Source organism: Anopheles stephensi, chromosome 3, assembly GCF_013141755.1.
Source record: "Anopheles stephensi strain Indian chromosome 3, UCI_ANSTEP_V1.0, whole genome shotgun sequence".
Classification (NCBI taxonomy): domain Eukaryota; kingdom Metazoa; phylum Arthropoda; class Insecta; order Diptera; family Culicidae; genus Anopheles; species Anopheles stephensi.
This window is the reverse complement of record NC_050203.1, coordinates 71,294,272-71,309,190: the sequence shown is the minus strand read 5'-3', so window position 1 is coordinate 71,309,190 and position 14,919 is coordinate 71,294,272. Positions and strand designations below refer to the sequence as shown.

General features: G+C 40.5%; 2 protein-coding genes across 16 annotated transcripts in view; one reads left to right on the top strand and one right to left on the bottom strand.

The window, feature by feature from the left end:
- Positions 1-14,919, bottom strand: part of LOC118512622 (transient receptor potential-gamma protein) — an 87,835-nt gene that overhangs the window by 28,656 nt on the left and 44,260 nt on the right. The window lies entirely within an intron of this gene.
- LOC118512624 (extracellular globin-E1-like) lies at positions 13,882-14,834 on the top strand. Its single transcript, XM_036057318.1, has 2 exons — positions 13,882-14,037; positions 14,109-14,834. Exons 1-2 carry the CDS (start codon positions 13,934-13,936, stop codon positions 14,542-14,544), a joined length of 540 nt encoding a protein of 179 aa, XP_035913211.1. The 5' UTR covers positions 13,882-13,933; the 3' UTR covers positions 14,545-14,834.

Genomic DNA, 14,919 nt, shown 5'->3' with positions numbered 1-14,919 from the left:
CATCTATCCAAATTAGAGCTAGAAAAACTAAACCAGGTTTTAGATAAAAACAGAGATGCATTTTACAAACCAGACAGTAAACTAACATGTACAACCAAAGTGGAATGTGCAATACACACTTCAGACGATACACCTATCCATCAAAGAGTGTATCCATATCCTGCAGCATATGCTGACGAAGTAAATAAGCAAGTTGACAAGCTATTAGCGGATGGAATAATCAGACCGTCTCGCTCAGCTTGGACTTCACCGGTATGGATTGTGCCAAAAAAACCGGATGCATCAGGACAAAAGAAATTTAGAATGGTTATCGATTATCGAATGTTAAATGCTAAAACCATCTCCGAAAAATATCCAATGCCCGAGATAAATTATGTGATAGACCAATTAAAAGGAAAAAAATATTTCTCGACTTTAGATTTAGCTTCGGGATTCCATCAAATTAAGATGAAAGCATCAGATATTGAAAAAACGGCTTTTGCTATTAATAACGGTAAATACGAATTTACTAGGATGCCGTTTGGTTTAAAAAACGCACCGGCTATATTTCAAAGGGCTATCGATGATGTACTTCGAAATTTTATTGGAAAAATATGTTACGTTTATATAGACGACGTAATAGTTTTTGGCGATGATTTAGAAAATCATTTGAAAAATTTGGACACAATTTTGACAACATTAAATAATGCAGGACTAAAAATTCAATTAGACAAATCAGAATTCCTTCGCCAAGAAGTTGAATTTCTTGGTTTCATTATTTGCACAGAGGGAATAAAACCCAACCATAAAAAAATAGAAGTTATAAATAAATACCCTGTGCCCAAAACCATTAAAGATTTGCGTGCCTTCCTAGGATTAATGGGCTACTATCGACGATTTGTCAAAGACTTTGCCAAAATTGCTAAACCTTTGACAAACATTTTAAGGGGAAAGGGATCTGACACATCCAAAAAGAAAATTACATTAAATCAACAAGAAATCGAATGTTTCAATAAAATGAAGCAAATACTATCATCGAGCGATATTCTCATCTATCCAGATTTTAACAAACCATTTATTTTGACAACCGATGCTTCAGATTATGCAATTGGATCCGTTCTTTCTCAAGGTGAATTAGGCAAAGATAAACCAATTCACTTCGCATCAAGAACACTATCTAAAACTGAAGAGAAATATTCCACCCCTGAGAAAGAAATGCTTGCAATTTTCTGGTCACTACAAACTTTCCGCAATTATTTGTATGGAGCTAAACTCAAAATATTAACTGATCATCAACCACTTACTTTTGCCCTCTCCCAAAAAAATACTAACGCAAAATTAAAACGTTGGAAAGCATATTTAGAGGAGCATGACCACGAGATTTTGTATAAACCAGGCAAAGGCAATGTTGTAGCAGATGCCCTCAGCAGAATAGTTTTCTCTATGACTGGTACGCAACATTCATCACAAACTAGTGACGATTTTTACATTATCTCTACAGAAGCACCACTTAATGCTTTTCACAACCAGATCGTGTTGAAAAAAGGGAAACCAAACACAGTAATTGAATATCCATTCCAAAATTTTAAACGTACAACAATTTACTCCGAAATAATAACCGAATCATCTCTTTTACAGATTCTAAAGGATCATTTCACAATATCAAAAGTAAACGGACTTTTCACGAGTGAAGACATAATGGGAAAATTTCAAGAGGTTTATAGGAAGTATTTTGGAAGTCAGAAGCTCCTTAAGATTCGATTTACTCAAAATCTTCTGGAAGACATTACAGACGAAGATCAACAACGAGAAATAATCACGGCAGAGCACAATAGGGCACATCGTGGAGCCCAGGAAAATAAGTCGCAAATTTTACGTAAATACTATTTTCCAAAGCTGCTAGCCAAGATAAAAAAAATTGTTTCCAATTGCTGTATCTGCAATGAAAACAAATATGACCGAAACCCTATCCGGTATCCTCAACAACAAACTCCAATCCCCGTACACCCTTTCCAAATTGCACACATTGATATAATGTTTCTCGAAAAACATTATTTTTTAACTTACATCGATAAATTTTCAAAATTCGCTCAAATTAAAGAAATTCAATCGCGAGCCGCCTTAGATATTGTTCCGGCAGTTAAAGAAATAATTACAAAATACCATCCTCCTAAAATATTAGTAATGGACGGCGAAAAATCTTTTGGTACACAAGATCTAATAGATTTTTATAAAACTCACCAAATCCAAATATATTTAACAGCTACAGGTCGAAGTGAAATGAATGGAGTAATAGAAAGGTTCCATTCTACCATATTAGAAATTTATCGAATAACGAAATTTGAGAACAACAATTTAACTATTTCTGATCTAATCGAGCTTTCACTTCACAAATATAATTCATCCATTCATTCGACTACTAAATATACTCCTTATGAGATAATTTTACCGTCTGTCCGTTCATCAGATATTTGTGAAAATGTTTACAAAAATTTAACAAAGAAACAGGAGAAAGATATTTCATATTACAATAAGAGAAAAAAGGAAATAAATATAAAAGAGGATATGACAGTTTATGAAAAAACCAGAGCCAGATTAAAACACAAGCCGAGATACAAGAAAATCAAGATTAACAAAGTAAACAAAAGCACTATAAACACAAATGATTCACGAAAAATTCATAAAAACGATATAAAAATAAGATAGCTAACAATACCGTCATTCTAACATCATTGTTCTCTTCTTACAGTTTTCTATTTGTAGTATGTACCCTAGCTGAGCCGAGGATCTCTATTCTGAAGGTAGACAACCAACCTATAGTTGCAATGGACGAAGGTTGGGCAAGAATAAGGATAGATAGCCATATTTACATACACCATTACAATTTAACTGCGTATAAGGGTTATATTCAAGCAATTAAGGACGATTTCGAAAAAATGAGCAATAATCAATTTTCCAGTATTATCCAAAACCAATTCGAAGAACTGAATACCATATTGAAAAGAATGCTTCCCACTAAAAGATTCAAACGTTGGGATTCCATAGGAACAATTTGGAAGTTTATTGCAGGAACACCAGATGCAAACGATCTTCGTGTTATTAACAAAACAATTAATAATCTCATCGATGACAATAATGCACAAGTTACAATCAATAGGAATATTAACAACCAGATTAAAGAAATAACAGAAAAAACTCGTAACGTAATAACTCAATTCAGATCAGAATCATTAGAAATTCATTCCATCAATATTTATCTCCACCTAAAAAAGATGATAGACACACTGCAGGAAATAGTTGATAGTATAGTTATGACGAAAGCGAATATTTTAAACGAAAAAATATTGTCAAAATATGAAATCAATTGTTTGGAAAAAAACCTGGCAGCAGAAAACATTCCGTTCGACACAACTCTAGAAGCGCTTTCCTACGCCGACGCCTCTATCGCCACCAACCGCCAAGAAATAATGCTGCTCATAAAAACACCCAAACTCGACCCAAGAACGTTCCGTAAGATAAAAATTTATCCAATCCTGTACCACGACGGCAAGATTCACCTCCAGTATGACAGATTCATAACTCACGAAGCAATCAGATACCGTGTTAGCACTCTAACCCCGAAAATCTATAAAATCAATGAAATAGAGTTGGATGAATCAGATTGCATTCCAAGATTAATGGAAGGTCGAGAAGCAGAATGTAACTTTACGAAGAGTCCAGCCAAAACTGAAATATTACAGATTAATAATCACGCCATATTGATTAACTCTGTAGAGAAATTTACACTCGTCTCCAACTGTGGTATAAGCAACAGAACACTTCAGGGATCGTTCGTAATAAGCTTCAACACATGCGATATTTACATAAACGACGTGAGATACTCATCCAAACTCACCGATCTAGTTGGAACGTTGAACTTATATCCACTCGACGGAGTGTTTATTAAAAGACAGCTGGAAATTTCGAACATAAGTCTGGAAGATTTACATAATCTGCACATCGAGACACGTAAAGAATTGGAGCACATTCGCTTACAAAACAACTCTTTCCAAATAACCTGGCCAACGATAAACATTTTCGGAGGTATCATCTTTCCTCTCATTATACTGGGAGTAGCATTGCTTTACTGGTTTACAAAGAGGTGCAAAAACACGCAAACGGTAGTCACAGTACATAATTCGTCACCAAATCAGACACCCGACTACGTCACATTTCCTAAACAAACACAGTGAATCGTGGACGTTCACATCTGAGGGGGGGCGAGTTAGCAACGAGCGTCGGTAATCGCTAAATCAGCATTGGGAGTGTCGTGTTGTATCCAACGCGACGAGTTATGCTGATGCGGCGATCGCTGCTGGGCCGTTTATGGGCCGATAACGGAATCGGCTGAATTCAATAAAATAGTTAATTTCAAGACACCGAACTGTAAAAGACTCTTTCTATCTATTCAGAAAGAAAAGTTTTAACTCATACAACCAGCCGGGAGTGGGAACTCGTATAATCGTAACCACCATCATTATCACCTTGCTATTAGGTTGGTGGCGAGTCCTGCCCGACTCGGATGAATTTATTTGCCGGTGTGGAAATCCTCGACAAAAGTAGGTCGATTCGAAGTTGCTTATTTACACAGCCCTCTTCGCTTCGCCCATGGAAATGGGATCGTTCAGAGGCTCTCGAAAAATGCCTCGGGTGGAAAATATTGACCATTAGTTTGTCCAAATCCTTCCCCCCCATTAGAAGGAAAGGATGTACGATGGTACGGTAGCTTGTTTCGGGTTACACACCATCAACCAGTGCTGTTTGGAGTGTTTCTTTTGCACCGATAATGATACTGCTGTAGTGGATATAGTGAGTACTCTAACCACTCTAACCAAATGAATCAACTCTAATCTTGCGTCACTTTTACGTACATCCATATTTTATATTTTTAAAGTTTGTTTTAAAGTTCGAAGCTATAAACCATTCGGGATGAGTGATAAGATATACACATCGCACGAAATTATTTATCGCGTCATGCAAACATTGCCAGAAAAGCTGACGACGAATCTCGTGACCTCATCACGTCTCGCAGTGGATGGCTTTTAGCAACATGTTATCTTTCGTTGCTCGTTCGTAGTTCAAACAGCACAGTTGTTCGAGTGAGGACATGTGTGTTTCGGTTTTTGGGCCAGCTCCAAGCATGACTGAGATACATGGGACTGTAAAGGTACGGCGCTTTAGCCATGAGAATCTTTCAATGTAGATGTTTTGGTATGGAATTTTTTACTTCTTCTTTTTATTCTTCTTCTTCTGTGGCAGTACAAGCATGCAATGCCATGGTGTCTACCATTTGAAGCTTCTTCTTCTTCTCTCTTGGCACTATAACCCCGGAGGGTCTGGCTTTCTGTGACTTGATTTTACCCGAAGCAAGGTAGTAGCCGTACGGGGAGGCGGCCCGGATGGGATTTGAACCCCAGTCCTTCCGTTTGAAGACCGGTCGTTTCAACCACTGGACTACCTCACTTTCAAGCTTATTTGATTTGATTCATCCACATCAAGTCCTATGTAAAGGCAAGCGGTTCATTTGAGATTTTATACCAATCCCTTATTGTTAGATTTTTGAGTTGATCCTACTGCTCTGAAAAGCTCTCAGTATTCTCTAGTTAGCAGTGACACTCATTAAATTTCTTATTTAAAATCGTTTTGTTTAAAATCCTTGATAAATAAAAAAATTGTTTGAAAACCTATTCTACCGGCTTTGGCCCATAATAATAAAAAAATAAATAAAATAAATAAATATAAAAATACTAAAAGAAGAATTATTTCATTTTAATATAAACTGATTAATTTTTTTTTTTGTAAAACGTAAAAATAGAAAATTAACATTTGATTAAAATTTTCTTGTCCTACGCTACGAAAATCATCTTTGCAATCGTTTTTACGGTGCCCGGATTTTCGTTCCAAGAGCTCATATTTCTTCAGCAACTTTCTTCAACATGTTGAATCGGTACGGTTATGTCATAGAAATTCAGTTGCAAACAGCACATAAACTCATGAACGCCCATTTATTTACTTCTTTACAGCACACAAACGCCCATCAAGGTATCCGGCAACAGAACCGACCGAGCTTGACATCTTAATGTAATGCTGTACCCTATAAAAAATAGTTCATCATATGTCAACAGCAACAGCTGTACGAGACACACACACACACAGTTATAAAAACAAAGAAAAATAACACGAATCACCAAACTTTGGAAAGCGCGGCGTACAGCAGTCGGGCACCATTTCCTCGCATCGTTAGGTGTGTCAATAAGCGTTAAAATCTTTCACCAGCGGCGGAATGCTACTGCTATCGATTCACCATTTTTTGAATGTTTGTGTTTTGGAGTGGAAGAGAAAAAAAAGATTCTGGATATATTTTTTTTATTTCACTCTTTATCTCTCTCTCTCTCTCACACTCATTCGATCGTTTATTCATTCGCGTCCAAAGCTTATCCTTTACACCATCAACCGAAAACATGTGAGCTCGGTGGCACGATCAAAAGCAAATTTGACTTCGAACGATGGTACGATGGGTGCGTTTGTTGGAAAATTCGTTTCCGTCGTTTTTGTCCGTTGCTTTGCCTTGAAGAGGGAAACAGCGTGAGGAGTGCCATTTTTCCAATTCCGATTCCGAAGAGGATATGGAGTGCGATGGTTGGAACTCTGGGGTGGTGTACTGTGCAGTGCCATCGTTACGGTATGTAAATGGAGTTTCATTTCCATCTCGATGTCACAGTGGGCCCGCTCTCATGTGACCGTGTGGTGTTCATCGTGCCAATCGGTAAAGTCAGACAGACTGATTTGTACAGTCAAGTATCGATCTCCCCCCATGGTGGCCTGTGTGCTGTGCGGTAACACACTCGTTTGTACCGCTATATGTCATAATGATTAAAATACGTACTGTTGTTTTGGCCCTGTTTTTTCGAACATTTGAACTCAAAAAATGTTTCACATCTATTCAGCCACCAGAAGAGGACAGGGAAAAACAAAACAGGGATGATGTATGGACGAACGATTTGAATGTAGATGATTGGGTGCTATTTGGGTGTGTGTAGGCGCGATCTTCAACATATACCAGGAATGAATGATAACAAACAAATCACGTACGGATTTAATCAATCTTCATTGGATAACGAATGGTGCAGCATTTACTCAATGTCACATTAAGGTTTTTACTCGTTCGTGCATTATTTATTTCCATTGGTTGAATGTAACAACAAATCCATGTTTGAATATCATGGGTTGACAAAAAAGGTATTAGTCATATAGATAAAATTAAGTTGCCTGATTCTCAACATATCGACTCATTTCAACTCAACATCTCATTCATTCTCAACATCTGACTCATTTTAACAATTAATATAAGATTACAGATATTGTTTTAAACATGTCGACAGTAATGTCAATAAAAAACGGCCCATTTGAATTAGATGAGCTGTGGCCTATTTGACATTTGACAGCTGTCAAAAGGATAAACACGATGGACTTGTTTTTGTGTAAATATTGATCATTTGTATCTTATTTTCCAAACGTAATAATATTGGAAGCGTCAGTATACACGCTTATACTTAAATAGCAAAAGAAATCCTTTCCCACACAAGTACACTCTTACGATTTAATGAACCATTTCCGGTAGCATTCCGAAAATCGCGGAAATTGCTCTCGTTGTTCCGACGCTACCGGAAAGGTAACTAAACCATCCGAGAACTAACTAAAGCTTTCGGAAAACAGCATCTTCTTCCTCGAAAAGGCCATCATCCGGCTAGATCAATTTGTCCAGTGCTTCATGCTCCACGAAAACCGGATCCCTAACGTATGAGTTCCAAGCACCGGCACACACACACACACACACTCGGCCAAAAAACAAACACGTTATCCGTACGTTGTGACAGATTAAATGACAACGATAAATGGTGAAAATGAAATAAAAATCTTCCCACCATCTCGTTGGTCCTCCACACTGCCTGCCTTCTTTCTGTACAAATACTCTGCAGAACGGGAAGCTTTTCAATGGTGATATAGCGCAATGAGCGCAGTCCTTCATGCAGTCCTTCAATGAGAGGACCAAAGCTCGAACCCGAAGCACCGGGAGCCAAATTGAGCCCTCTTTGTTCAGTGGAACGAACGCGACTTTTTTTATTTTATTACCCTGGGAGCTTCCCGTTCCGCCTGGGTTTAATGGTTCGTTTCGTCTGTTTTTTTTTTTTCACCGAAGGTAGAGATGACACCCTTGAAACGCTCACTGTCATTGCAGCTCCAGCAGAGTGTTGAAAATTGGAAGGCTCCATACCCGTGGCTGATGGCTGTAATCGTTTGTCGCTGGCAATGATGGCGCCCGCCATCTTTCCAACCAACCGATCACACCCTCGTTTGAGGCAATTTGGTGCTACATACCGTCACTGGTAATTACCGTAGCAACATCCAGCCGCATACTTAACGTCTTCTTACGAAAAAAAGCACACAAGAAAATCGGTGGAAATAAAAATCACCTAAAACGGTGAAAACCCCCAATCCCTGCCTCTCCAGTGTACGGCAGTCGGTAATGGCAACATTCTGCCTCCCGCGGTAAGATAAACACTGTTCGGTAAGTTTACTTTTCATCGAGCATGTCGCTGCGGCGATAGAAAAAAGGTTTCATTTCGTTTCACATTTTTAGCACTCTTTTCTCACGTTGTAAAAGATTAGCTGTGTCGGTTGGGTTGCAGTTTGTTTGACAAGGACTAGGCGCCTCCATCGATGTTTGTGCCGTTTGAAGAAGCTTTTCGAAAAAGTCATCCGAATTGCATACTTTCAGGCGGCCCAATCACACTGGTCAGAAATATTTGCTGAAATTAGCTCACTGCGCCACAAGCACCATGTTTACGAGGATTAATTAGCTTGCTAAAATTTTCTTCTGAAGCTAATTTTTGTTGGCTAGTTGCTGCAATGTTTTGTAGAAATTGAAAAAAGGACCAGTCTTCACTTGAATGAATGACCGGAAAAACAGATCTGCACGCTACAGAATTTTAAAAGAGCACTTATAAAAAACAAAGTTCCTTCCCCTTCATAACTCATCAACCGTGTGTACAGACTTTCCGCGCTTTTCGAACAGGTAACTAAATTAAAAAAGCACTACAAAAGAAAGAATCGCCCGAAAATGCTGATGCCAAATTTTTGAACCATCTCCCTTCACCGGAAGACAAAGTGAAAGTAATTAAACCGAAAGTACCTAATTTTCACCGAACACCACTGTTGGCAGCCAGATTGTTGCCGACCTTTTTCCACCGGTAGGATAAGGCACTAGGTGACTCGCACACCGGCTGGGTTGTGGATTGTTTTCCACCGAGCCTGCCGGACTTTTGCCGACCTTTCCAATGTCCTGAACGATTTTGCCGGCTCATCCTGCACTGTGTCCATTATCGCGATAGTGACCTTTCAAGAAAGGAAGACCCTGCCATATTATAGGGAGGGAATGCCATTTTTTTCTGTGACTTCCTCTTTCTCTCAGACTCACTTTCTGGCTGGCTTTCCTGGTAGTTTTTCCTTTTTCTCTCGGGATATAATTACGTAAATAGCTTATCCTTTTGGAGAACGGAGGCCTTTTCAATGTCATCCCACGGAGAAGAGAACCCATTTTTCGGGAAGTTTTTTGGGTGAACAGAGCAACTCGAAACTCTTTTGTATGAGAGCGGTTGGAAAGGGCAGGTGTTTCGGTAACGTAGGTTAAGATAAATAGAAAATTGAAAGTTTATTAACTTTTTAGCTTCGGTCACTGGGAATGAGTCTAGCGGACAGACAAAGTTTCTTTTAATCGATTTTCTCGTACAAGGTTTTTGGAATGATAGGATGAATGCAAAACTTTGTGGCAGTTCAAACTAAACACATAAAACTCTTAGTATACAGGAATGCGCCTGACAATATGAGAATGTTTGCCGGTTTTTCATTGTTTCCTGACAGTGTCCCAAAACCTTGTGGGTTCGTCCGGGAAAAAACCTATGGGTTAAGAAATTATTCAAAATATTCTGCAGTCAATGCATCAACCCATAGGAAAAACAACTATAAAACATCTATCTGGTCGTAAAAAATTCAACTTAAAATTTACTAATCTAAATCGATAACAGAACAAAGAAATATTAATATCATTTAACTATTCCCAATCCATCTGAGACTCCATGCATGTACGTATCCTAGAAAAACTCCCCAGCAACGGGTACGAGCATTCGGTCAGTGGATTAAATCATCAACATTTTATGCACCACAGGACACAATCAACAACACCAGCACCAATCTTCCCTCCGCTGAGCCAATTCTCACTGATTAGCAAATGCGCTACCACTCCTGCCTTCTTCCTTCTTCTTTCCTTCCCCAATCGTAACACCAAACGTATCACATTCCAACACGATCAGCATGATGAACATGCCACTGTCACTGGTGATGACATTTCATCCCGGGAATTAGCTTCCAATTCCCACTGTTTCATTTCGATTGAACAGCCATCAATTATCGTATGGCAGCCCAGCATGTACCCGAAACCATCCCGGCATCCGATGACATCCTGCTGGGAGCTTCGGCAGCCATTTAGCAACAAGCAGCCGACACTTTACCTCACCCTGAGAACACACACACACACGGTGCGTGGATCATTTTTCGCAATTAGGACCAATGGAAAGCTGGGTGCCACCTTGCTCGAACTGCGCGCGAATCGAATGCTATTTGCTCACATTGTTTTCACACCATCACCGTGGACCGTGATGGCCGATTAGGGAGTTTACTTACCATCAACCAAATTACAACTTATTACCTGCTCTAAAAGGTAGCCAGTGTAGCGGTCAGGGGACGGTACAGTATCAATTTGCAATATGCACACTGATTCAGTTGATGGCCGATGGTAGTCTGTCCTTCGAACAACCGCTTTCAAAAGGTTAGTAAACTGCCTCGCTTCATAAATCCTAAATGAGCCTCGAAGGAGTGATCAGTGCCATCATTCTGTACACTTTCTGTGGATTCGCTTTTATCCAGCCGCAATGGTGGTTTTATTTCTCACGGAACAGTAAGAAAAGATGCTCACATTGAAGGGCACTAAAACAGCATTCCTATCTGCTTGTCTTTAAGCCGCACGAACGGCCGTTGTGAGAGAATTCTGAACAACATTCACTAGAAAAAAAAACTACAATCCAACGACATGTGTTTGGCTTCAATGGAAATAAGCCTTCGTCGGAGAAAAAACCAGGGAGATGATTGCCTTCATGATAATCTTCATCCCACAGCAAGCTTTCTACCCGGAAGTCCTGCTTGAAATATACTCCGGCGGACACAGCCCTAATAGTGCCAGTAATCCTCATTCTCAAGGCAGCGCTCTATTCTCGGCTTCATTCTGAGGATGGAGCAGTAAATCCGGCAACCGAATGCACGCGCTGTGTCGTAATCTTCGGCGCAAAACAATACACGCACTCGAGTAACTTCATCACCGTGGTGGACTAGCCTTCTCTCCCAAACTACATCCAGCCCATTTGGGGCAGCGAATTCAGCAAGCGTACAGAGTCGCGAAAGTCTCATCGCGCGCTGGGGTCTGTCTGCCTTCACCATATCACCAACGAAAAGGGACCGTAAATGGGAAAACTTATTAGACTGTGACATACTTCCTCCGACGATTAGGTTCTGTGGGCTGTTTCTTTCTTCATGCGAAAGAGGTACCGTTTCGCAGTACGCAATCGGTTGCACGCCCTCGAAACAACGGAGAAAGTTGTTTTAGGGCAGTGAAATGTTTTTTTGTTTTGTTTGCTGCTGCTCGCATTCCTTTTGCATACCGTTTCTTACGAGAGCAATTGCGTCAACGATGTAAGTCACACGAAATGGCTCGACTTTCAGACTATTTATTCTGGTGAAGGACACAAACAGCCTTTACTTTCTCTTTCCTTTAGGAGGCTCCTTGCTGGCATACGTCACTGCTCAATGGGCATTTGAGTGGATTAAAGTGAGGGAATAAATGGATAAAAGTTGTGATAAATGTGAAGGCTTACGTAAAATATCGCCTACAGAAGACGGCTGTCTTAAGCATCAGATTAAGAGTCTTTTCAAATATGGAAAAAGTTTGAAAATATTCAAGTTGTTTTGAAAATCATTCATGTTTCAAAAAAATATGGATTGGAATTATCGCTACACCATATTCTATTTGGTTTGTGTGAAGTTGGAAATGATCAGAGTATTATCAAGCACCAGGCGCATCCATGAGTATATGTCAGATACTGGGCGCCTCCATTTGTATTCTTGATTTTTATTTCTTAACAGTGGAAATGCATTTGAAACAACCAAAATTCTTTGAAATAAATTTTCAAAACATCTAATTAAAAATTTGTACTCCTCAAATTTTGCAAAAATGTTCAAAAACAGTCCGAGACGTTGAGTTGAATTAGACGATTACATTATCTTTAAAAGATTCAGTCTCCGATTTCCTACGCTATTCCATAGTTCGCCTCGTCCGTAATACCAAACAGCTCACTGTGCACTGGTCATAATAAATGATCAACCATTACACAACATAACAACTCGTCTGTTCCTAGCTACCCCGTTAGTGTGTGTACTTATCTACTGATAGAGATAAAAAAGCTGGAGAGAGCGAAACAAAACCATCCCATCATCTCCTTCTTCCATACCAACCGACACGCTATCACACGCTCCAGATGTAAACTTACGCCAGAAATCATTTCATATCACAATACAAATTACATTCATTCTTTGCTACATTTTTCATGTGTCACTGTGTTTCTTCCCTTTTTTTCCTTTCCCATTCCGACAACTCTTTCGCTTGCCGTACCATCTGCACGCCTAACGACGTACTGTGGCACGAACGATAGCATCGTACGCAAACAAAATTTCATTACTTCATTATGGCGAAAATCGATGCTTAATGTGTTTGCCGTTCGCAAAGCTTTAGCAAAACTTACTTTTATTACTACTTTCACCGTTCCATCATCCGCACCACGAGCGCAACGGAATGCACTAAGCGAATTTGGTTTGCTAATGGTCAGGGTCGTGCTTCCGACCGTCTGAAGTAGGCAAAAAGATTTACCGCGCCGGACATTCTTACCGTTCGGGGAAGCAGTCTCCTATCATTGCTTTGTACCGGAGCTGGCAGCCGGTTGAGTGTGCGGGTTGTGATCACGTAAGTACGCTAAATATCACTTTGAGAGCTTACGTGACTGTAATTCCGATTTCCGATCCTCGGCCTGCATGCATGAAGATGCTGAGCACGGTAAGACGCACGTCCGGCATTAAAGGTAGCTGTGTCGGTAATATTGTTCCAGGTTTGCTCTTCCTTTTTTAAGATTCCTTCACACCATGCCACACGTAATGCCGACAAAGTTACGCATCAGAATCCAACAATCCTCCCACCGCATCGGCATCGGACCATCGTGTGTCGAGTTTGGCGATTGGAAATTGATAAACAACCGGGCACTAGAAACCTGGTAACATATTTTACCTTTCCCCGAATCAAGTGGAAGAACCTTACCCCTCTTTTCCTTGAATAAAATGCAATAAAATGTGGCACTTCTTGGAGGTTGGGTTACGGTTCAGGTTAAGACTGAAAACCTTCCAATAACTTCCCGAGCGATAAAATCGATCGTGACTAGCCTTATCAAGCAGCCGCCAATACGACCGTCGTCACTTAATCTACCCGTAAAGCCCCCACTCACACACAGCTACTTATTAAACACTAACAAATTGAGCCGTCACATTGGGCGGTGCTTCCCGAATCCACCTCAACCGATGCTTTGAGATATGTTCCACCTGGCCTTTGTTTACTTTGCTTTGCTCTTCCGCACATCGTAGTAGGTGGTGCTAAACCGAGGCAAGCTGTCAGAATACGTGTCAAAAGCAGCGTCGCGAAAACGAAAAACAAGCAACACATTCTCTCCCTGACGCCGCCGATGACTTGCGGCCTGACAGCGCGATGGATTCGACCGGATTGTCTGCTTCGGAGAAAATTACCCTCTTCAGTGCGTGGGGCCTGATTCGCAAGGATTTGGAAGTGCATGGCCGAAATATGCTGCTGCTGTGAGTTGAGTTTTTCTACCGATTTAAGAAATTGTTATCATTATCGAGTTTCTACCCGCTGGGTTTGGCAGGTTGTTTCACAAGCATCCACACTACGTTTCGTACTTTGATTTTACCGACGATCCGGCGGCCCAATCGCTCGTGGACAATAAATCACTCTTCAACCAATCGATCCACGTCATCAAAGCGTTCGGTTCGCTGATCGAGTACGGGCTCAAGGATCCGGACCTGTTTAATGAGACGCTGAAAAAAATTACACGCAATCATCAGCATCGGAACGTGTACTCGAGTGACGTACTAACTATCGGGGAAGTTTTGCTCGACTATCTTGCCCAGGTGCTCGGACGTCAAGTGTCCGATTCGTTGCCCGATGCTTTTCGGAAGCTGTTTGCGACTATTGCTAGCCGATTTCCTGTGCCACCATCACCAACAACCACTCCACCATCGTCATCGATCGAGAGTGATGGAAACGATCCCGAAATAGAGAAAACTGATGATTCACAATAACTTGACAATGCGCTCCGTAAAACATCGCGGCAGTACTCCAAAATAAACTCAAATTTGTCTTGGATTCTCGGGAAAAAGTTCGACGCAATCGCTCAAACGCCGCCCCCAAGGGTCAACAACCAGATTGGCAGGTAGCTTCATTTTTACGCACTCAGCAGTGGAAGTGACTTTGCGAAAATTTCCAAGAACAGCCGACGGAATTCATTAGCTCCCGAAGAAGAGCACACCTTTCGATTGAGACGATGGCAGGTAGGCGTTTGAAACCAAGGCAAGCCGGTGATTTCGGTGAATTCTCCTGCTACTCCACTGCTAACGAGCCAATTTAAGGCCGGTGGGCATATTGTGATTCGTGCTCGATGAAAATTAAAATATAAA

What these genes read in the sequence shown, in the direction of transcription:
- LOC118512624 (XM_036057318.1), top strand. Translation starts at nt 13,934, where the DNA reads ATGGATTCGACCGGATTGTCTGCTTCGGAGAAAATTACCCTCTTCAGT. An exon ending in GGCCGAAATATGCTGCTGCT is followed by an intron (nt 14,038 to 14,108) that starts GTGAGTTGAGTT and finishes TGGGTTTGGCAG; the next exon opens with GTTGTTTCACAAGCATCCAC.